Consider the following 25770-nt stretch of genomic DNA (forward strand, 5'->3'; position numbering starts at 1 on the left):
AGCAACCTGGGCTCTCATAACACCTGAGCAGTGCCACAGACTGATCGACTCCATGCCACGCCGCATTGCTGCAGTAATTCAGGCAAAAGGAGCCCCAACTAAGTATTGAGTGCTGTACATGCTCATACTTTTCATTTTCATACTTTTCAGTTGGCCAAGATTTCTAAAAATCCTTTCTTTGTATTGGTCTTAAGTAATATTCTAATATTTTGAGATACTGATTTTTGACTTTCATGAGCTGTAAGCTCTAATCATCAAAATTAAAAGAAATAAACATTTGAAATATATCAGTCTGTGTGTAATGAATGAATATAATATACAAGTTTCACTTTTTGAATGGAATTAGTGAAATAAATCAACTTTTTGATGATATTCTAATTATATGACCAGCACCTGTATATTTATTTGTTTGATCAATATTATTACAATTTAGTAGTCGCTGGATATTTGTAGGGACATGCCCTAGGGTCCCTACAACGCCCTTGCAATAGGATATGAAGATCTACAGCGGGGAGTCACTTTTTTGCTGCTGGTATTTTATGACATAATCATCGAGCAAAGTTCATTTATAAGTGACCTGTCATCTTCCGCTGCAACAGGTGAGGGCTGAGGCTCGACTTTCCAACTTCTCCAGACGTCCTCGCAATTCTCCACAGTCCTGGAAGAGCTTTAATCATGGCCACAAACCTCCAAGAAAACATATATGAACAAATAGAAGAGACTAACGAAAACATATATGAGAAGCCGTATGAGAACAAGAACCCAGAGCCGAAATATGAGAATCAAGGCACGAGTAAGGAAATTCTAGAGGAACCGCTGTACAGCACGATCAATCAGCCGTCTCCAGACTATATGGATACGAGAGGAACATCTCAAGAGGAAGAAGAACAGCCTTCATCCCCCAGTGAATCAGGCGAACAGCTCGAAAGCGAGATCATGGTGGCCTCTCTCCCGAATGGAGATGTTTACGGATCTTCATCTTTTGAGGAAACTGTAGACCCATGTGATGACCAGCCCTCATTGGTCCACGATGACCTGCTCATGGCTTACAGTCTCCCAGAAGACGGATCTCCAGAACCTGAGGAGGTAGTTGACTACAGCCTGAAGGATGTGGAGAACAGCGCCGTGGAAGAGCCAGCTGCAGTTCTCGACCCGAATCAGCCTAATATTGCGCTTTTTGTCAAGGTAAGGGCTGTGGGTTTATGACATCTGCATAAAATAACCTGAACTTTTTATTTTAAGTAAAGAAAGAAGGCTTTAAAGTTGGCATTACGCGAGTCTGAAGGTCAGTTGGGTGTGGTTTGTCACAGCATTCATATTTCTGCCCACCTTTGGTCCTTGAAGACAATTGTGAAGACAACCTGAAAATGAATTGTTAAACCTTTGTTCACACGCCCAGTTTCTTTTTTAACACTGAACCCCTATTTTCCCTGAAGTATACTCAAATGTTATTTAATTTCAGCATGTTAAATCAGGTGTTAAAAACCAAACAATTTGTTTCTCTTTTTATGCCAAATTAAATAAAATGTATATATTTATATAAAAAAATTTAACATTTAATTTGATTTAATTTAACTTTATTAATTTGATATTAAAATATTAACAATTAAAACAATTGTATTTTTTAATTTGTAATTATTTTTAAGACAGTTTAGAATTAAAAATGACAAATTATAATCATCATAATTATTTTAAATAATAACAACAACAAATTTTGTTAAAATCTAATTGATATTATTATTATTTATTTATTTATTTTTAATTTATTTGGCATTGGCGTTTCAATCAAAACCTTATTTGGGAAACCCTGCACAAACTCAGCCCATAGCAGTGGCTAGTTATTTTTGGCATTATGAATTCATTCTGTTTTATGTAAATGAAAGATTGTTTTGACATTCAAGAATACAAAAAAAAAAAAAAAAAAAAAGTTTGAATGAAGAGAATGGATGTAAATATCCCAGAAAGGTTAAGGTAGCAGGTAGTTAATGATTCAACTGAAAAATCGATGTTAAGCACAATGACCTAAAATGGACAAAAAAAGATTGATATGATTCATTCAGGTAACATTTTCCTCTTGATCATTAACTTCAATATGGTTTTCAAAAGTTTGTGTGCTTGCTCACAGTCTGTATGTCAGAATTAGACATCCTGAACTGATTGCGTTTCCTTTGGAAGGTTCACTGTGACAGGCAAAGTGAACAATCATTAACTTGGGGATCCTTACAGTCATGGAAACAAGGGTGAAGTCCTGACCCGAGTAAATCAACTCATGGCTACTCTTTGCTTTTGATAGTGGAACACTTTAGTCTGAGTACATGATCACAGACTGAGCAACTGTGATTGTGGAATTGAGACTTTTTCAGACTCAAGTTTATATCACATTCCATGACAAATGTGTCAAACTAACAATGGCATTTTATTGATTCATAAATAAAAAATGCGATGCACTGACATAGATACACCATGGGGCGTGATAAACATTTTGCTCTTATTAAACCTTCAGAACAATTCAAACATTACATAACTACTTTATGACCACATATAGTCATAAAAAAGCAGGAATGAAGTAGTATAAGTTGTTGTTGAGCAGCACAACGCAAGGCTGCTTTTATTACCAAACCTACAAGAGAACTCACAAAAATGATTTCAAACAAAAATCCATAACTGCATTTGTCAAGTAAATGTTGGCCTTGGTTAAGAATTTAATCTTATTGGCTACGCATAAAGGCAGACGATTATGATCGAAGTTTACACAGCCACCAAATGTTACAGATGTTGGTGGTTACTGATTAGATTCAATATTGACATTTTAAAATGCACATTTACTTACATTTAGAGTATGCAACAGTTTTAACTCTTAAAAAAAAAAAAAAGTATTTAAAATATATATATTTAAAATTAAAATCTATTTATTCAGGGTCAAAAAAGATTCTGGTTTGACATTAGTGGGCATTTCTGGCTCTTAGATGTCAAGCAGTATCAGCAATGTTATAATCAGATAGAGGTAATCAGATCCTCCCACACAATTGCTACATTGATCAGAAGAACATCAGGCTGTAAAATATTCCTCAAGTGTGACCTTGAACATTTAAAATACATATTTTAAACAGTTTAAGCACTTAAGCTCAGCCAAAACACCCGGTCAAATGTGCACGATGCAGAAGTTAATTATTCACTGCAGAGATTACATTTAACCTGTTGGGAACTGAGCCATGAAAAGAAAAAGAAAAAGAGTTTGAGACTCATCTGTTACTGAGAATGTTTAGTTGGAGTACAATCCAGTGCCATTATCTAACTCCTATTCCAACTCATCTGGTGAAAGGTGATCTTCTGATGCACTCGGACACATCGTCAGTGATGTAACCAGCGGTCAGGCTGCTTGAATCAATGAGAAAATCTCCTTTCCCAGTTGTAAATGAATATGCTTTTACGTCAAAAAATAAGATATTTTATTTGAGATTTATAGTATGGAAAGCCTGTGTATTCTTGTCTGCATCAGGTTAAATTCACAACAATTTATTCATTATTAATTATCTTTAACAATTTATTAATTTATTAGTTATTCAGACAAAGTTGAAACAATTTTAGACAGATTAAAATAAAATGATATGCCACTTGCCAACTGATTCTTGTAGTGTTAATATTGTTATTTTACCAGTAGAGGAGGCTGTTCAGCCTGTTGTGATAAATGCTAATGCATCCACTTGTAGCACATAAATACATTTCCTGGAGTATGATGATGTTAATTAAGTTACAAATTCAATTCATGCTCAACATCTTTAATACTACGGTTCTTAATAAAATGTAAAAGCATAAAATGAGATTTAGGACAGACCTTTTTCAGAAACCTTTTAATAAATGGCACCATGTAATGTGGTCATTATATTTATAGATACAGCTGTAGCATGTTGTTTCCGGTGTTATTTTAGATCAGGGATCCTCAAATCTGTCTTGCGAGATCCACTTTCCTGCAGAGTTTAACAATGTCAATGTCTTCAGGATCACTAGAAAATCACAGGTTGGTGAGTTTGATCAGGGTTGGAGCTAAACAGGAAAGTGAATCTGAGGATCCCTAATTTAGATAATATCATAGTTTTTATTTATATTTTGAGTAAGTTTTTGATTTTTATATTTCCCTTTTTCGTTTGTAATTATAGTTCAAATAAATTGTGTTTTTGTCGCTTTGAAGAGCTTTTGACATGCGTATAAGTATGTTTGTGTACAGGTGCTGGTCATATAATTAGAATATCATCAAAAAGTTGATTTATTTCACTAATTCCATTCAAAAAGTGAAACTTGTATATTATATTCATTCATTACACACAGACTGATATATTTCAAATGTTTATTTCTTTTAATTTTGATGATTAGAGCTTACATCTCATGAAAGTCAAAAATCAGTATCTCAAAATATTAGAATATTACTTAAGACCAATACAAAGAAAGGATTTTTAGAAATCTTGGCCAACTGAAAAGTATGAAAATGAAAAGTATGAGCATGTACAGCACTCAATACTTAGTTGGGGCTCCTTTTGCCTGAATTACTGCAGCAATGCGGCGTGGCATGGAGTCGATCAGTCTGTGGCACTGCTCAGGTGTTATGAGCCCAGGTTGCTCTGATAGTGGCCTTCAGCTCATCTGCATTGTTGGGTCTGGTGTCTCTCATCTTCCTCTTGACAATACCCATAGATTCTCTATGGGGTTCAGGTCAAGCGAGTTTGCTGGCCAATCAAGCACAGTAACACTATGGTCATTGAACCAGCTTTTGGTACCTTTGGCAGTGTGGGCAGGTGCCAAGTCCTGCTGGAAAATGAAATCAGCATCTCCATAAAGCTTGTCAACAGAAGGAAGCATGAAGTGCTCTAAAATTTCCTGGTAGATGGCTGCGTTGACTGTGGACATCAGAAAACACAGTGGACCAACACCAGCAGATGACATGGCAGCCCAAATCATCACTGACTGTGGAAACTTCACACTGGACTTCAAGCAACATGGATTCTGTGCCTCTCCACTCTTCCTTCAGACTCTGGGACCTTGATTTCCAAATGAAATGTAAAATTTACTTTCATCTGAAAAGAGGACTTTGGACCACTGAGCAACAGTCCAGTTCTTTTCTCCACAGCCCAGTTAAGATGCTTCTGGCGTTGTCTCTGGTTCAGAAGTGGCTTGGTAGCCCTTTTCCTGAAGGCGTCTGAGCGTGGTGACTCTTGATGCACTGACTCCAGCTTCAGTTCTCTCCTTGTGAAGCTCTCCCAAGTGTTTGAATCGGCTTTGCTTGACTGTATTCTCAAGCTTGCGGTCATCCCTGTTGCTTGTGCACCTTTTCCTACCCAAATTCTTCCTTCCAGTCAACTTTGCATTTAATATGCTTTGATACAGCACTCTGTAAACAGCCACACCTTTCAGTAATGACCTTCTGTGACTTACCCTCTTTGTGGAGGTGTCAATGTTCGTCTTCTGGATCATTGCCAAGTCAGCAGTCTTCCCCATTATTGTGGTTTCAAAGAACAAGAGATACCCAGAATTTATACTGTAGGGATGGTCATTTATTCAAACTCAAATGTAAATATTCTAATATTTTGAGATACTGATTTTTGACTTTCATGAGCTGTAAGCTCTAATCATCAAAATTAAAAGAAATAAACATTTGAAATATATCAGTCTGTGTGTAATGAATATAATATACAAGTTTCACTTTTTGAATGGAATTAGTGAAATAAATCAACTTTTTGATGATATTCTAATTATATGACCAGCACCTGTATACTTTGTACTGTACAGATCCTCAGACCCCCCTCAGTACAGATCATGTTCCGGTAGAACCCCCCTCGGTAGAAATCGTGATCGCATTCCTTGTAGAGCCCTGCACGGGCCTCAAATTTAGGCCCTAGCCGAGATGCTCAGGCCCTAGCCCGGCACGTGTCCGACAGTTTAACAGAAGTACCGAGCCCGTCTCTTTTTCCCCTTCTTCCAAATCAGATTATAATACTGTTTCAGCTATTTAAATAGTTCAGTTTTGATTACTACTCAATTACTACTTAACGAAATAAATCAAATTGATAACAAAAACTCTCATTATAATCCGTGAAGATGCACTTCTCTCTAAAGGCGCGTCTAATGAGGAGACGGTGAGTCAGATCATCATCTTCATCTTTGCGACACTGACACAGAAAACACAAATTTATTAGTAAATAATTCAAATATCTCCTTACTATTTCCTCTGGACACATTCATGGTAATTACTTTTGCTGGGGCTTTGCGGCAAGCTTCAGCATATTGCGTGTATTTGAACGCAGAACTCTTCATCTGCGCTGACGACGCTCTCTCTGCTGCTGCGGGACTCTAAACACCGTCGAGCCGCTCTTCACAGTCGCGGCACGGTCTCGTGTTGTTTCCACTAGCACGGCAATTTTTTTCATCACTAATTGATGGATGTCTAAAATATAAAAATAAGGAGAAGCCTAAAACAGGCCCAAGGTCTGGCCCGCGTCTGAACTATGACGTGAAAATTGGCCCGATCAAAGTCGGGGCTGTCAGGCCCGGGCTGAAATGCAAGGCTCTAGCGTTCCCCTTGGTAGAAATCACGTTTCCCCGTTTCCACGCCCCCCTATCGTTGGGCCCGTAGAATCGTCCTAACTTTCTCCCCCCTTACGGCGCCCCTGTTAACCACAGTTTCTCACCAATTCATTTATTCAGAGAAACTTACAGTATACTTAAAGTTAATATTCACCTCAAATAACCTGATAGTTAGATCACCTATATTTGATTACAAGATGCAGTTAATAAATGTGCATTCAATGTTTTTCCCACATTAAATATATAGTCCAATGCAGCACTACAATTTTATTTTATAATTTGGCAATATATTTATCCCACAGGTGCTTACAATATTGGAGACAAGCTGCGTTATAATGCTCTGCACATGTAAAAGTAAAACCGCAGTCTGAAGCTACAGAAATGGACCACACACAGTAATAGTGGTTTACTTGTTGAGTATTGACATATAATTTTCACTCATATCTAGGATAGTCAGCTCTATTTTGGGAAGCCAAATGAGTGATCTTCATTTCACAGGTTCATATCAGTCACGTCCGAAAACTTTGAACGCAAATTCACGCTATAAACCAAAGCCAGCTCATAAAATATTTAACAGGGAATCTTATTCTCCTGGGCTCCACAAGATGATCAAATATAACCTGCTGTTGCCTGCCAGCGTGCTGCCTGTGACTTGGACCGCATTAAAATTGCATGCGGCTCATTCCTCTACTCAGAGTTTCTGGGCCATGAACATGTCACATAGTTACACATGGACAAGGTGGTGCAAGAGTTTAGTGGCAGAGACTCTAAACAATCTTTTTGATATGAAATTTTACGTGCAGTATATATATAATCAAGTGCCTATTTTAAAACATGAAACTTCATAGATGGTTTCAATGTCATCTTTCAACATCACAGTTACAGTTTTAATTTATTCTCATCTGTCACTCAAGCTCATCAGAGCTATTTGTGGCAGGGGCGGGGCAAAGTAAGCCCCGCCCCAACTAAAGCCTCTCACCTATCCCCTCTCTTTCACATCACCCGTGTTTGGGAGAGAGCTAGATTCACCTTTCATCTGGGCTCGAGCTGACATTACGACACCTGGTGCCATTGGCTGCCTGTCAAGAGCAGAACAAACAGAATCTAAGAGAGCGTGTGGCTGAACGCTGACATTTAACCCAAAATATCTGCAAAATACTGCTGAGAGGATGTAGGTGACAGATCAGGAGAGATACCTGAATCAAAGAAAATGTCTACAATGGGAGACGGTCAAGAACCTGATATTGAGTTGTTTGTCAAGGTAAGGAGAGAAATCTAGCATTAGCGTGAGCTTTATGGCATTATGAGGCTCTTTTTAAAGTCAGTGTAACTCAATAATTGTTCTAGAGTAACGTGTGCATATTTGACTAAGGTCATGACCAGGTTGTAAGTCGAGTAATGTATGATTGCCAGTAGTTCTTGCACACTGGTTTATAGATTTTCGGTTATGTATAAAGGTGGTGTTAAAATAATATTCCCTCAGTAATTCTCATTCTGATGTTTTTGTTAGAAATGCATAGATCTTAAAACTCCGACCCAAACCTATAAGATTAAGTAATTACATTTATATAAAAAAATATAAAAATGAATATAAAAACAAATATAAAATGGCTGAAAATCAAAGCATTTTGTCTAAATGAAACTTGAAATTTAAAAATATATATTTTATACTAATTTTAAATGCTAAAAGTGTACAGTACTGTAATGTACAAAATGGATATTCAATATTTGGATATTGATATTGCAATTATTAGTGTTTTAAGATTTAAGTTAACTTTAAGAAAATGTGCATTCACAATATTAAGTACTGATACCAATAAATGAATATATATATATATATATATATATATATATATATATATATATATATATATATATATATATATATATATACATATATATATATATTGTGCATACTATCAGGTTGATGCAAGATCTGCTACCATTACTAAACTACAACATTTTTCATCAAACACAAATGCAAAATAAATACAGTTTTTAAAAGTATTATCTATCAATACAAACAATGCAACAAGCTTATTGGATCTGAATATTATTGTAAAATGGCAGCAATGTATGAAGAGTCTTTCCTATGAGAAAGCAAACTTACACATACACTGCAATGCATTACTGTGTGCTGCAATTATGATTATATGATTAATGTGGATGCGTGTCATGTTTCAATGGCAGCCATGCTAAAGCAACTTAATTAAAAAAATAAATGTTAGAAACAAACAAATCCTCTTCCATGCACTAATCTTTCTATTTAACAATATTAATCCTGTACACAAGGCATTGTCAGCCAGTCACACCCCGGTCTGTTTACAGCCCTGAACTGCCATCCAACAGAGCAACCGGTCCTATAGCAAACGGCCTATTGTCCTGCGCTTTCTAGATCGTAGCAGCTCATTGTTCTGCATCCAGTTCTGTCTCTGTTCTGAATTTGCCAGAACGGACAGATGAGTGGAAATGGATGTGCCCTGACCTTACACATACCATCTGCCTCATTTATCTGACTGTTATACAATGTATTTTCTCCCATGATTCCTTCTGAACCGTGCAATGAAAACAAACTGTGTTAAAGTAGAAAAAAATTCAAAATAGAAGTATTTTCACTATTGGACACTGTATACCTAGTATATATTTCACAGCACACTACTTGTGTTCTTCTTACAACCAGGCCTGCAGTTAATGAATGAAGTGTGCATAATTCATATTGTGCGGGGTATTATATCACAGTGTAAGCTATATGGTCTCGTGATAGTGGTGCTGCTGTTTTGGGACACCTGATCTCCTCCACTGCTGAAACGTACAGTAGCAGTGTGAATGTGATTAGCATTGTCACTCACTGTTAACCGGGGTCATTTGTACTCTCTATAATGAGGAACATAAGTGTTTATCACTAAATGAGTTAAAGTAGTGCAACTGTGTAATGTGTAATACTAATTCTTGAGTAAATGAAGATTATGCATTTCAATTAAGATTTTAAAATGAGCATAGGCACATTTGTTCTTGCTGCTTGTCCCAGTTTAGTGATGTCCAGTCTAAAGCAGGGTATATCAAAAGAGAGACGGCGCCCTCTAGGTGGTCAATGGCGGTACTGCAGTGGTCTGATAATTATTGATCAGAATATGATTATGAACTAAAAATGTATTATTTTATTCAAATTTATTGTGAAAAAAAAAAAGTGTGTTAAACAAAAATAATACATTAAGATAAGTTTTTTGAAGCTAAAGTTTTGCCTACTGTAAATTATGTTTTATGTTCCTGACATAACTTAATTAAAGGGATAGTTCAAAAACGAAAATGAAAATTTATTTTATTTTCATCACCCTGATGTAGTTCCATACCTGTATGAATTTCCTCCATACAGCTGACAGTAGCCATTTACTTCCATAGTATTTTTTTTTTTACATACTATGGAAGTCAATGGCCATCAATTGTTTGGTTATGCACATTCTTCAAAATATCTTTTGTGCTCAACAGAAGAAAGAAACTCATACAGGTTTGTGACAACTTGAGAGTGAGTAATGATGACAGAATTTACATTTTTGGGTGAACTATCCTTTTAAGGCATTCACTTCATGAAATTATGGAATCAATAGGGAAATAGTTCATTTCATATATCAGGAGTAGAGCATGGCACTAGCAATGCTAAGGTTATGGGTTCGATTCCCAGGGAAAGCAAGAACTGATAAAACATAAATGTATACCTTAAATGCAATGTCAGTCACTTTTGATTAAGGTGTCTGCCAAATGCTTAAATGTAAGTGTAACCATATATGTCTTAGCCTTAAAACTAAAATTGCATATTCATATTCACCAGATTTAACAAATTATTTATACATCATGAAAGAAAAACCGTGTGCACAATAAGTAATTAATTGTTATGACCCTTTAGATAGAAATTTGCCTTGTTTGTTTTTACATGTCTTATACAGCTGTGATGGCTTTTGGTTAATTTGGTCATATCAGAAAATGAACTGATAACAAGAAAACAACATATTCTCTGGAAGCCGGCCTAAATGAATAAACACCGTTATTGCATTCCTGACATGGGTCAGACCCTCAGTCACCTCACAGATACCAAATACAGACATTGTCTATAACCTAAATACTAGGATAAATACACTGGTTTTACAAAAACTATTTTTTCCAATCCATTATATAGTGCAAGAAGAGAGATTGTAACTCCACTCATTCATTCCCCCATTTGAAACCGTGTTGGGGTTCAAAACAAAATGTTAATTTGATTTGACTTGACAGGCGTTAATAAACAGTTCCATAGATCCTATTACAATTTTGTTGTTCATAACATTAATTTTAGCTACTATATTTCATTTCATTATAACTACCTGTCACTGTATTTCTCCATCAACTGGTTAGCCAGCAGATCCAAAAGATTTTGTTAACTTATCTCTGTTCTACATAAACCAAACTATTACACTACTCAGACCTCGAGGATACACACAGACAGTCTTATAGCAGCTTTTTGCCTTTAACCCATATTACCTAAACTGTATTCACTCCTTAGTTTTCCCACCAGCCTTTTTTTGTGTGTGAGGGTTCTCTCTCTGGATAATTTGGTCAGTGACTTAGCCAATGTGTTTCTCTGCCGTCAAGTCTAAAATATTTACCTTTACCATTTGAATAACAAAGCGTTAACTTGTTTAAATTTAGACCCTCAGTTGAATTTAGACATGGGGTTTTAACCCATTATGGACGGCAATCTTCAATTTCACAAATCCAAATCATATAAACACTCATAAACATATTAATCCAGAGAGTGATTCAAATCAGCATTATAAAGGACAAAAGAAGTCATTATTACCCATAGCAGACAGAGCTGGATGACCAGTCCAGTTAAAACTCGTCCCATGTTCTGTATTCTCTTTTCGTTAGATTCCCTCAAAATGATCGACTTCGAGTTTGCCATTTCACTTAACCCATCTGTAATGATAAAACACTTATTCCAGAGGTTAGCCACACAATATACACAAAACAGGAACAGAATTGTTCCCCAAAATATAGAGTAGTCATCCTCACGCACAAACTAGACACATGAATATCGAAACAGCTCATATTCAAGGTTTGCTTTCGGTGTTAAGTCGGAAGGATTTAAACTTAACATTTTCCTGTCATTTTCACCCAGTCTCTTATCTAGTCTCAAAGATGTTTGCCTGTTTGCCTGATTACCCATCCATTCAGTGTAATGTTCTGCTACTTCTGTAGCCGGAGCCATTGGGCCCTGTATGATGTTGGAGACTAAAAATAAGACAGATAATTTTCTGGTCATAGAACAAGCAGCAATACAACTGTTTAACTATTCAAAATCATTGCTTCTATAGCTCAGGGACTGTATTATGATTTAAAGACCTCATGCTTCTTCAACAATAGCTCCTATATTGTTATTCATTATTTTTACAATCTCTTATTTTTTAAATGCATTGGGCAGTTGAAACTTTTAACTACCAATTGCCTGAAATCTGAAATGTAGAATTTTTGAACATGTCCTTTAACATCTGAGCATCTATGATTTGTCTGAAACACTGTGCTTTACTATAAATAGCTTGTTATCACTTATGACACAGGCTCAGATAACAGCATTTAGCTGACTTTGAATGAGAGAGAGAACTCTGAGGGATTCAGGACCGGTAGCAATCCATTTTTGTAAAATTTTAACATATTTTCATCGTACTATCGTTTTACACTAGCCCAGCTTAAAACTTGTCAGAAATTACATGCATTTTCAAATAAACATCTTTATTTTTGTCTTTTTATTTTATTCAAAGGTTTCATAACGTTAGTTCTTTTGCAGTCCTTGTCAGTACATTTACGTCAACTTGTACTTAGCCATTCACTTAGTTCTGGCCATGGCTTTGGAATTTCAACAATGGTTTTAAATCTGTCAGGGGTTATCTGACCCAGATTTGTTACTAGCTGTGCTTTCTTCAAATGAACTTTAAAACCCCTGTTTATGTTACTTGTTTACAACATTATCAGCTCATATCCAAACAATCATTTTTCACTGGAAATTGGCATTTGGCTATGATGCTGAGTGGCAAAATCTTTGCAATCCTACAGTAAAATTACTCTTTTGCCCAAACCAGTAATCAGTAAATATAGAAATTACGAATTTTCTCTCAGAACATATCTCTGTTACTTTTACAGCTTAAACCAGAGTCATGGTGGAGGCCAGCATGAGATAAAAAATAAATAAATAAATAACTGTTTTACTGCAGTCAAACACAGTCTTATCTTCTAAAGCAAAACATAAGTTTCTAAGTTTTTCCAAAATGCTACTACCAATTTTTGTGCCTGCACAGTCTTTTCACCAACCCAGAATTCTGTTCAATATGCCTTGTCAGGGCTTGCAACAACTATATAGGGACTAGAACAGATTTATATAATTCTTTGTCATTTAAACCTTCTATGCACAAATAATCAAATTAAATTATCAATCAGTTACTTCTGGGATTATTTTTAACAAATAGCCACTTTACACATCTGAAAATAGGCACATGCATTCAGAAATTTGTATCTTTCTGGTTCTTTCTTTGCAGCCAATCAAGTTTTTGTTTTAACTTTCCAATCAAAATCAAAGCCCAGACTGACCATTCTTTCAACGAATTCAGAGAATATCTTTAAGGTCAGAGCTTCAGAGCATTTACTCTCTTCAGTTTAATTATTTCTATCAGGACTAAGCAAGTTACCAAATTTGTCAGTAATATTTCTAGCACAGTTGAAAACCAAAAGGGATGATAGCAGCAAGAGATTGAGGCGGCAATCTTACCAATAGCACTTGACTTCTGCATCATGAAACTGCAAAGTATATTTCAGAATTTCCATATACTGGTCCAATCCAATTAGGCTCATAAAAACAAAATTTTAGCTCTTTTGGGGTTGTCCCGGATGCATCCCAGATCAATCAATCCTTGCCCTAAATTATAGATATGGATAAGAGTATTCATATTACAACAATTATTATTTTAACACTACTTTTGGTTACTCTTTTCCCTTACCACTGACCTGACCTATTCGCTAAAACTCGGGATGCGCCCCTGTCTGTAATGGTAGGAATTGAGAGTTGGTGGAGCGATTTACGACTAGAACCCCCCTTCTAGCGTCTTACATTCTCCCGGTATTTCATATACCTTCACACAAATGCCCTATCTGGCTTCTATGGCTCTCAATGCCACAAATGCACTTTTGACTCTACGGCTCTCAGTGCCTTAGAGAATGCGTTTTTGTCACAATCAAGGGAGTGCAATCCACTCCTTCACAATCATTAAAGCAGCAGCAGCAGGGGGCGCTATGACACTTTATCATTCTCAATCCAGTCTCTCTAGAACATGAGAACTGGTCTCCACCACATCTTTGGCTCATGTTATTGGCAATAAGATAAATGAAGACTTACTGATCCCTGGAGGTGATGTATATGTAAAGATGTGTCTTTGTGTTTGTAGGCTGGTTGTGATGGCGAGAGCATTGGAAACTGTCCATTCTCCCAACGCCTCTTCATGATCCTCTGGCTCAAAGGTGTGGTCTTCAACGTCACCACTGTTGACCTGAAGAGGTGAGAAGTTCTCTAATCTGAGATCAAATTACATGGAACATGAATAATCATATTATATGAATGTCAGTCACAAATGCCACGTCTTCACGTTATTAAATGACATTTCCATTGGATATTAAGATGGAAAACCCTACAAAATGTCATATCCAGTGAGTTATTAAACATTAATATTATATTATTAAAATATAATCCATTTTCCCTGTCAAAGGTCAAAGCAGGAAAATATAGTTTAGAATTTTATCCTTTGGAAAAATAATCTAATCTATTTTAAAATTATTCGAATGTCTACATTTTTATGCAATGCAATGCTGGGATGGTTGAGTAATAAAATTAAAAAGTTCATAAAATATTATTATTATTTATTTAGGAAACCAGCTGATTTGCACAATTTGGCTCCAGGCACTCACCCTCCTTTCCTGACCTTCAACGGTGAGGTGAAGACAGACATTAACAAGATCGAGGAGTTTCTGGAGGAGGTTTTGGCACCACCAAAGTAAGCTCGTTTTTACAAATACTCTTGAGACGAATCGTGACTGTATAGAAACTCTAAACCTGCGGTTCTCAACTGGTTTTGCTTCAGGAACCAGATTTCATCAATCATGGTCAAACACAGCACCAAAATTGTTTAGCATACAAAAGTAAACAACATTTAAATCTATTACAGTACTATTACTAAAAACGCCATATCTAGCATCACAATGCAAATGAACTGAAGAGGCTATCAAAGTTATTTTATTAGCATTTATTTTAAATTTTTGTTGTTGTCTATGGCCTATGAGAACAGGCCTACAGCTCATTTTTGGATCAAAACCCACCCGTTAAGAACCGCAGCTCTAGACTTGTTTTGAAATGTATATTGTATTAAACATCACATTAAACCACTGTGAACTAGAACTGTAAAGAATACGGACACATGTTTTTCTATGTACCTTTCCTTGTGTCCAAGGTACCCCAAACTTGCAGCCAGGCACAGGGAGTCAAACACAGCTGGGAATGACATATTTGCAAAGTTCTCCGCTTTCATAAAAAACACTAAGCCAGATGCGAATGAAGGTATGCATGTCAAACTGGATCAAACTGATTGAATGAATGAATGGATATATTGTTTTTTGGTCAGTACACTGAAACTGAGCAAAGTTAAATTCAGTTAACTCTATATGGAATCCATTGTACTGTAAACATCCTACATATTTTAGCACTGAATGTATTAGAACTCTTCTGGACTTGTGCTCACTTTTTTAAAAAGTGGTTGGGTTTTCAATAGGGATGTGTCAATATAGATATTTGGCTGATGCTTTAAGTATGTCAAATATTTATTATAATTTGTTGTGGTCGATGATAACCTATGATGACTGATATTTTAAATATTTGCAGTTTTGCCAGAATTTAAACAACTTACATATGGAACTTGGTACAGACAAAGAAAATGTCTGTTGTGAAGTGAATGTTTTTTTAAATAATAATAATAATAATAATAATAAATACACAAGAATATTTAATATTTACACTACCTTTCAAAGGTTTGGGGTCAATATGTTTTTTTTTAGGATAATTATTTTATTCAGATTTAAGATTCATTAAATTGATCTAAGGTCACAGTAAAGACATTTATAATGTAATAAAAGATGTAAATTTCAAGTTCCATTCATCAGAGATTCCTAAAAAAAAAAGACAGTTGTGCTGCTTAATATTGTTGGGGAAATAAAAAAAATAAAATATTTTTAAAAATTAAGATTTTTCCACAAAAAAAAAAAATCTGTTTTCAACACTGATAATAAGAAATCAATAAAGTACACTTGAAAATATATTAAAATAGAAAAGTTTTTTAAATTGTAATAATATTTCACAGTATTACTGTGTACACAGTATTTTTTTTACACTTTTATTATCTTTTTTTTTTTTTTGATCAAATAATTTTAGCCTTGGTGACAAGAGACATCTTTTAAAAAAAAATCTTATCCAAACTTTTGAATGGGAGTGTGTACACTGTCATTTTAAATGTATATATTGTACTAATATTATAACATTAATAATAATAATTAAAAAAATAAATAAATAAATGTAAAAAATATATATAATATGAAGAGTTTGTTTGCAAAAACTGATAACTCAATAACACACTGGTTATTAAGAAATATGTGATGTTTTGTTAGCTCTGCAGAAGGGTTTGACAAAGGCACTCATGAAGCTGGACGAGTACCTGAACAGTCCTTTGCCTGATGAGGTAGATGCTGACAGCATGGAGGAGGAGAAGGCCTCCAACCGCAAGTTCCTGGACGGGAATGATCTGACTCTGGCAGACTGCAACCTGCTGCCAAAGCTCCACATAGTGAAGGTGAGCTAAAGCGCTGAGGGGGGACTAGTCACTAGAGCTGGCCTGCAGTGTTTGGGGGTAAGCAAGGAGGCCTGTAATACCTGGACAGAGCTATCCGTTAGCATTCCCATTCATCTCAATGGCAGTTTTGGCAGAAATTTGCACTCGTGGAGGACAGTCAATGGAGAAGGTACAGTTTGCTGCCAGATGGTGTAGTTAGGGTGAATTTGCTAACCAGCAAAACCTCAAACCATAATAATCCATGTGATCTTTTAAGAAAAGCAATTTTAACTTTAAATCAACTCTTTGTAGTTGTGTATTTCTGTGACTTTGAAGTCCCCCAGAGTTAAGTGAATGGAATTCCCAGTTCGAAGTCTCTTGTTCTCACCACAGCTGCATTTATTTGAAACTGTAAAAACAGTAATATTTGTGAAATATTATTACAATTTAAAATTACTGTTTTGAATATATTTTAAAATGTAATTTATTCCTGTGATGCAAAGATGAATTTTGATCATGCTGAATTTGTCACATGATCCTTCAGAAATGATTCTAATATGCTGATTTGCTGCTCAATAATCATTTTTGTTATTTTAAAAGAAAACAGTTACTGCTTAATATTTTTCTCGTGGAAACTGTGAAACTCTGATACTTGAGTCCCCTCCACTTACAGCAGTGCAGGTCAAACTAAAGGCATCTTTAAATCTAAGTTACATTTGTATTTAATTGTAATTGTTCTCATTAATCTATTTTCCATCCACTTTTTTGCAGGTCGTTGGCAAGAAATATCGGAACTACGACATTCCAAATGATTTGACAGGCGTGTGGCGTTACCTGAACAATGCGTATGCACAAGAAGAGTTCACCAACACCTGTGCCGCCGACAACGAGATCGAATTGGCATATAAGGATGTGGCGAAAAGGCTAACCAAGTAAACAGATGAACAAATTTAACACAGATAGACTTGGGGGAGCTCATGTCTTGGGGAAGAGATGTTTTCCATGTAATTCAAAGCTGTTGATCCCGAACTACAAGTTAGCAGTTTCATTCATCCAGGGTCCTGATAATCAATAAGGACTGGTGCTCTGATACAATTATGAAATATGAATCCAAAATATCAGCTCATATTCACCAGCTCTCACTCATCTCATATAAACATTGTCCCAAGTGACTTTCTATTCCATCTCTATTTAAAGAGACTTAACATTACTGTTTTCTGTTGTTCTTCCTGTTGTATTCTGTTTATCATATCATGCACTGATTCTTGAGGCATGGAACAAAATGTCACGCAACTTTAATTGCATCAGAATGAATTAGAGATTTGTGTCACTAGAATATTTACTAGAACACATCATCACCTTCTGTCAGCCCAAAACTTAATTCCTCACAAAGATTTAAATATACATTAAACTTATGAAAAATCTGAAAAATGAATATACAAATGATAATCCAAATAATATTTTGACGCATACATTACCGTTTAAAATCTGAGGTTGATACAAATTTGCAATGTCTCTTATGCTCACTAAAGTGTTTAATCAAAAATACAGTAAAAACAGTAATATTTAAAAAACATTACCCATTTGAATATATTTTAGTGAAATTTCCAGTCTTCAGTGTCACACGCCCCTTCAGAAATCTTATAACATTGCCAAATATTACTTATTATTATCAGTGTTAAAACAGTAGTGCTGATTAATATTATTGTGGAAATAATTTAACAGCATTTATTTGAAATAGAAAACTTTTGTAAGTCTTTACTGACACTTTTGATCAATTTAACGTATCCTTGCAGAATAAAAGTATCAATTTAATAAAAAATAAAAAAACTTCACAAACCACACTTTTAAATGGTATTACAAACTTTTAACTTTTTTTGTTTAACCTATTTCATCCCAGTACTCAAGAATCGGTGCACCGCATAACCTCTCTTATTGTTTTCTATCACTCATACATGACAGCTGTTTAAGCATTTCAAATCTGTAAGAAATATTCACTTTCATCACCAATCGTTTTACAATATCTGTCAATATTGCTTTCTGTTATGTTTTTATTATTATTTGTGTATAATGGATAAAAAGATCTCATGTGAGCAGCAGGACCCCCCCGAAGGAGCACTCGTTTTTAAATACATAATGATTTAATGAGGTGCTAATTTAATGTGCCTTCATTAGAAGAAATGCAGTGTGGCAAATGCAGCATATTATTGCTGTTAATGATCATTTCTACATGAATATCCTGCTCTTTTAAAGCTACTAGCAGAGTTTCCGCAAATGGTTTAGAGAAAATTCTCATTTCTTCATTGCCTCATCATGTAATTTTCTTGTAAAAGTACAAGTTGTTCAGATTTTCCTCTGTTATTCCTCATAACTCATATCATTTTGTCTTCTCATTTCGTTTTAGCTTATCTCAAAGTGTTTAACATCAATCAATGCTGGATATATCATACTTAAATATTTATTCACAACCCTGTTTATGGGAAATGAACAAGCTAAGATGGAAAGGAGATTCACGACACACAGCGGTCCACCGAAATGGAGAATAAGGAAATCTGATCGGGCATCCATCCAGGTCTCCTCCTCTCCACTTAGCACTGCTGGAATATCATAGGGCCCATGATAGGTCCTTGTGGAGCTCCTGCTCTTGTGTGGTTTGGAAAAGCGTTTGATATGAAATGAGAGTGTGGCGCCAGAGAGGCCTATTCCGAGTGAAGCTCTATGAATAAAATAATATTTTCACAGTTTGACTTGCATTATTTCTTTTTCCCTGCGCACACGTTTTTGCTAATTGATACCGTTTTATGGAGCCGTTTCTAAGGAAATGAATATTTATTGTAATTGAATGATGAGTGCTAATTGTGCGGTTACGTTTCTGGATCATTCTGAGTGTTTTTGGACACTTAAGCCACTCAGAAAATGTATGAATGTCATTGTCTGTCTGTCTGTCTGTCTAGATACATTTTTGAAGATAAATATGCATGTATATATATTTGAAAAAGGTATATATATTTTCTTAATGTGGTGAAAGGGCTATTATATTAGCTGATGGTATGTCACAGACATCTAAACTGGGTTTCACTGTCCATTAAATGCAAAGAAACAGACTTTGATCTGATCGTTTCATCTATGGGCAAAGATGAGTGATGTCTGCTAACAGATTTAAACATGAGCTTTCAGGCCATGGATCAAAGCTCTCCCTTTGCTTCCACTCTCTCATTATGGCCAAAAGCCATCCAAGCCTGTCTCTATTTTTCCTTAAAAGAGCCTCAAATGTCTCCGAAGACCTGTGCCCGTCAGATTTACAATAGGGAATGGGACTATTTACCCGAAGTAGGAGCCATCCAGAAATAACAGTGCAGAAAAATAAATGGAGCCTGCTATATTTTTCCACACAAGTAAGAAAATATGCTATAGGTCTTGTGCCTTGCTGGTTCGTAATTAGTTCTTAAACATTCTCTGCCTTGGATCTCTGCATCCACATTCAGCGTTTCTGATAATATACAATGCGGCATTAATGTCAAACATGTCTCACTCTGGTCCAGGGCTGTAACTCTAATCTGTTTGTACAGACTCAAGTGATTCACAAGTCCTCAAGAAGGAGACCCTACAGAGACAGTGGCTCACTGTCTCTAGTCGATGCTCAAATTTGCGAATCATTTTTTTAAATTATTATTATTATTATTATTATTCATTTATCTAAAAATAAAAATGTCATTTAAACTGAGTAATATTTTTTTCTACCATGAAACAAAAGGAAATCGTGTGAGGAATGTCTTAGCAGCTCTTTTCCACACAATAATTGTACGGTAACTGTGCGTTCACCGCCGCCGCCGGCGAGAGCGTCAAAATTAGCTCTGGCCGCCCTGCCAATGACGCTGTAGAAAGATTCGTTGACGCTCTGACGATCGAATGCTTGCCGAAAAGGAAACAAGGATGTTGATCTTGTACACTGACCACAAGTAGGGTATAAGTTAACCTCATGAAATAGTTTAATTGTGAAAGTAAGAAAGTGATAGTGTAGCCTAAATGCAGTTGGTCAAATCTGTGTTGTTTTGAGCAAATGAATTGCATTCCTGCTGAAAAACAAGCATTCTAGCGTGAAAATGCTTAGGAACTAATGTGGTCGGAACCAAAGTTTACAGGACTGCGTTCTCTGCGCTCCTCTCAAGCGGAGGACTTCTACATTCTGACTGGTTGCCGCCCAACCACGTCATAGCTCATTACCATAAAGTTGACCTGACTTCAACTCTCCTCGAGGCCCTCACCATCCAAGACGCGCTGCGCCGCTCTCGCCGGAGCTTGCCGCCGGCTCACATTGAAAATCTTGGAGGATTCCAGAGAACGCAGTCCTGTAAACTTTGGTTCCCTTATCGAGTCGGTCTCTCGACATTACGTATGGAGAAACTCCTTTTCCTCAAAATGTTGAATCCTGATTGAATCACTCTATTGCTTTGCAATAGCCAATGGCGTCCGAGCATTTGCCTGATTGCCTGGTTTAGCCGCTATATAAGTGATGTCGGGCGCCAAAATATCTCAGAATCTTTCTCCTTCACCTGGAGCCTGTTTTTCGCCGTTGACCTACGCGACTAGAGTGGACGACGCAGATAGCTATCCCCTCTTGCGTTCCGGCGGAGTACAAGATACCGACAAGATGTCTCTTTGCCGCACGTTTGGCGGGCCCACTGACTTTCCAGATACACACAACGATTGTGTACTGTGTCTGGGCCGTGCCTATGCCGAGGCGGCACTGGAAGGATCGGATTGCCAAGCCTGTGAAGAATTGTCAATCAAGATCCTTCGGGCGAGGCTGGCCGTTGTTCGCAGGGGTAGCCCGCCGGCTCCTGCATCTTCTCTGCCCGCCACATGCAGAACTGATGAACATCCTCACGGAGGCTGTAGCGGATCTGGAGTTGGACTGGGCAACCCCTGAACAGCCGTCTAAACGTTTGATAGACGGATCTTTTCTCGACGCGAGCCGCCAAGCAGACATGCCACAGAGACCTGCCCCTTTCTTCCCTGAGCTCCACGAGGAGCTCACTCGTTCATGGCGCTCCCCTCACTCAGCCCAAACCCATGCACAGGGAACTCAGCTTCTCACGACAGTGGAGGGAGCGGAGAAAAAAGGGTACGCACGACCGCCTCCCGTTGAGGACGCTGTCGCGGCTCACCATTGTCCGTCATGGCTCACCGTGTTCCGTCCCGGGGTTGGAAAACCGCCTCATTGCCTTCTAAGTCATGTCGAGCCACAGCTCACATCGCTGAAAAGGCATATATCTCTGTGGGACACGCAGCATCTGCCCTCCACACGATGGCAGTCCTGCAGGTATTCCAGACGCGACTGCTGAGGTCCCTGGACGAAGAAGCTTCGGACCCAGAGTCGTTCCGTAAGTTGCGCACAGCAGCTGATCTAGCCCTGGCCGCATCTAAAAAGGTCGCCCAGGGAATCGGCCGCAGCATGGGCAGCCTGGTGGTTCTACATTGCCACCTATGGCTGATGCTTAAGGAAATGCGAGATGCAGAGAAGCAGCAGCTCCTCAACGCCCCACAAGGTCTCTTTGGAGTCGCGGTGGAGGCTTTTTCTGAGAAGTACATGGAAGCACTAAAGCAGTCGAAGATGCTGCCACACCTTCTTCCCAAGGGATCTAGCACTCCTCCCAGGTCAAGATCCAGATCGTCATCAGCTCAGCGATCGGCCGGATATGCTGGTCGCAAGCCTGAGCCGCCATTTCATCAGAGGCAGTTTAAGAAATCCCGCTTCGGAGCGAAGCCGGCACCCCGTCAGCAGGTTCAGCCTGTGGAGAAAAAAGAGCAGCGTTCCTGATGTTCATGCCAGGAGGAAGAGGGCGCGGTCCGTGCACGACAACGGGCCAGCGGCCAAGAGGGCCTGTTCTTGCCCAGAGTTCACTCGGCGGCTAGAAGCCAAGAATGTATGTTTAAATATTATGTTGAAACCGATAGGTTCTGTTGCAATAAACATAAAACATTACATGCCTCACCAAAAGAGCTCTTTTCCTCCACTGACTATTACCCGCAATATAAGCGAAACCTCTCCTTCGGGGGACGTTTGGTGGAGCGGAAGTTCGGGGCAGCCCAAGTTTTCAACGACAAATGTCTTCGTGCGACGCGCCGTGGGAACGTCACTTGTCGTTCCTTTAAGCACCGGTGTTTCACCAGCGACTGGCACACAGCCCTTGCCGCAGCTAACACCACCTTCTTCGTCATCGAGCCACTTGAGCGCTTGGGCAGCGCTCCCGTCGGCATCAGATTGGGTGATCAACACTATAAAGCACGGCTATACTCTTCAGTTCTCTAGCAGACCACCCTGCTTCGGCGGCGTGATTATGTCAGAAGTGTCAGAACAGAGCGTCCTGCTACTACGGGCAGAAATCTCCTCCCTCCTAGCCAAGCAGGCAGTAGAGATAGTACCCGAGGAACAGATGAAGTGCGGGCTATACAGCCGTTATTTCCTTGTCCTGAAAAAAAGACGGAGGCATTCGTCCTATTCTAGATTTAAGACCACTGAACAAGGCACTCGCGAAGCGCACGTTCAAGATGATTACAGTGAAACAGATCCTCGCGCACATTCAGCCCGAGGACCATTTCATAGCGGTGGATCTGAAAGATGCTTATTTTCATATCCAGGTGGCCCCTTAACACAGGCACTTTCTGCGATTTGCATTCAGGGGTGTCGCATACCAATTCAAAGTGTTACCGTTCGGGCTGGCTTTGGCCCCCCGTATGTTTACAATGTGCATGAATGCAGCGCTCTCGCCCCTGAGACTCAGTGGAATGCGCGTGCTAAAGTATCTCGACGACTGGCTGATCATCGCCCAATCAAGGAGTGTGCTCGAGGAACACAACAAACTCAAGCTCCTCACCCATCTAGCGGATCTGGGTTTGTCCGTGAACATGCAAAAGAGCACGCTTCAGCCCTGCCAGTCGATTACTTTTCTGGGTATGGCTCTGGACTCGATTATCAGAGCAGAGAATCCAGTCCATTCACAATACACTGGCCTTGTTTGCGCTAGGCAAAGTGGTTCCTTTGAAAACGTTTCAAAGACTGCTTGGTCTAATGGCAGCTGTAGCCTCTGCCTACCGACTGGGCTTGCTGCATATGATACCGTTACAAGTATGGTTACAGGACCGAGTCCCGCCACGGGCATGGAGAGAAGGGACGAAGCGCCTTGTCATAACGCGCTCATGTCTCGAGGCTCTAATGCCCTGGTTCGGCACAGCTATGTACGAACAAGGTGCTGCGATGGGCAGGGTGGTCAGATGGATAGTGGTGACCACGGACGCGTCACTGTCAGGCTGGGGAGCCCTCTGCGATGGCAGATCAGCGGTCGGGTGTGGGCGAGAGATCAGAAGCGTTGGCACATAAATTGCTTGGAGATGGAAGCTGTTTGTTTGGCGCTGCAGAACTTTCTTCCGTTTGTGAAAGACCACCATGTTCTAATCCGAACGGACAACACGGCGGTGGTGGCATACATCAATCGCCAGGGAGGAATGCGCTCGTGCGTCCTGCAGGGCTTGGCAAGACGCCTGCTCTTGTGGGCAGATCGGGTACTCCTCTCGATTTGAGCAGTTCATGTACCAGGCAGTCTGAATCGCGGCGCGGACATGCTGTCCAGGGCGGGCATTGTTCACGGGGAGTGGAGATTACACCCCCAAACAGTAAAGCTGACTTGGAGTCTCTTTGGCAAAGCGAAGATTGACCTTTTTGCGTCGGAAGAGAACGCCCACTGCCCGCTATACTTCTCGCTGACGACTGCTACCCTGAAAGGGGATGTGCTGTCGAGCCGCTGGCCCACCAGTCGGAAATATGCATTCCCCCCAGTCAAAATATTGCCGCTAGTGCTGCAGAAGATCAGAGAGGAGAGGGATGCTGTGCTTCTGGTAGCGCCAAAATGGCCCAACCAACCATGGTTTCCAGAGTTGGTAAACCTGTCGTCGGCCCCCCTGTAGCAGATTCCGCTGAGAAGGGATTTATTGTCCCAGGCGAGGGGCACCATATGGCACCCCAGGCCGTAATTATGGGATCTGCATGTGTGGCAAGTCAGTATGGAGTGAATCAGCTAACCGTCTCACAGCGTGTATTGCACACGATAACAGAAGCGAGAACGCCTTCTACGAAGCACCTGTATAATTTGAAATGGAGAGTGTTTGCGAACTGGTGCGTTAGCAGGCATGAAGACCCGATAAGCTGTGATATCCCGGCTGTTTTGACCTTCCTACAGGAACGTCTGGATGCTGGCAGTTCTCCCTCTACACTGAAAGTTTATGTGGCCGCTATCGCTGCCTCTCATAATATGCTGGAGGGCTGCTCAGTCGGTAAGAACCCCCTAATATTGCGCTTTCTTCATGGGGCGAGGCGGCTGAATCCTTCCCGCCTGCGCCAAATGCCAGTATGGGACTTTTTTAAGACGGTGCTGCTGCTCGCGCTAGCGTCTGGGAAGCAGGTGGGTGATTTACATGCCCTATCAATCAATAGTGTTTGTATGCAGTTTGGCCCAAACGACTGTATGGTCAGACTCACGCCTAAACTCAGCTACACACCTAAAGTGCTCTCAACCCCGTTCAGGGCCCAGGTTATCACTATACAAGCGTTCCGTTCCCCCAAGCCGAACACCGATTCAGTGTCACAGAAGCACACTCTGTGCCCCGTGCGTGCGCTGCGTGCTTATGTGGACAGAACTAGCCAGTTTCAAATTTCGGAACAGCTTTTCGTCTGTTTCGCGGGCACTAAAAAGGGTAGCCCGCTGTCGAAGCAGAGGCTGTCTCACTGGATTGTGGAAGCCATACGCCTAGCTTATGATTCCCACTAGGAGCCTGGCATCCTCATTGGCCTGGGCCAAGGGAATGTGTATTCAAGACATTTGCTTTGCGGTGGGCTGGTCATCTCACAACACTTTTGCGAAATTTTATAACTTGGATATTTCGTCCAATGGTCCATGGTTCAGTCCATAGTTTCAACTAGGTCATCTAGGCGAGACGGTTCAGAATCATACTTATTCTCTTGTGTCCGTAAGTCATTTACTAAGCGAAACAAGCACATATCCAGAAGTGTCCCCATTATATATGCCAGCTTATTCAGGTCGGCAGTGTTTTTCAAGCACCAACATGTTTTGCTGCTTTATTTCTACCCCTTATATCACACCAGTTCAGTGCTGCTTGACGGTGTGCAGGGAGGCGCTGACAGCGCTGGCGCAGTGTTGGATGAATGTTTCAACTAGGTCCGATACCCGACCTGGAGGGGGATGGGCGAGTGCTCTGAATGATCTTACTACTGCCTCAGCGCCTTGTC

The 25770-nt window shown here is 39.2% G+C and overlaps 1 protein-coding gene across 2 annotated transcripts; it reads left to right on the forward strand.

Annotated features, from left to right (window-relative positions):
- Positions 1-555: 555 nt before the first annotated feature.
- Positions 556-19219, forward strand: clic5b (chloride intracellular channel 5b). 2 transcript variants are annotated; one of them, XM_058757081.1, is made up of 6 exons: positions 556-1185; positions 14043-14152; positions 14520-14645; positions 15099-15205; positions 16306-16487; positions 17238-19219. In XM_058757081.1, exons 1-6 carry the CDS (start codon positions 676-678, stop codon positions 17400-17402), a joined length of 1200 nt encoding a protein of 399 aa, XP_058613064.1. In that variant the 5' UTR covers positions 556-675; the 3' UTR covers positions 17403-19219. The 2 variants fall into 2 exon arrangements, with proteins under 2 accessions (XP_058613064.1, XP_058613065.1); XM_058757082.1 differs by lacking the exon at positions 556-1185 and adding an exon at positions 7622-7837.
- The last annotated feature ends 6551 nt before the right edge of the window (positions 19220-25770 follow it).

This window comes from Onychostoma macrolepis, chromosome 20 (assembly GCF_012432095.1).
Source record: "Onychostoma macrolepis isolate SWU-2019 chromosome 20, ASM1243209v1, whole genome shotgun sequence".
Taxonomy (NCBI): domain Eukaryota; kingdom Metazoa; phylum Chordata; class Actinopteri; order Cypriniformes; family Cyprinidae; genus Onychostoma; species Onychostoma macrolepis.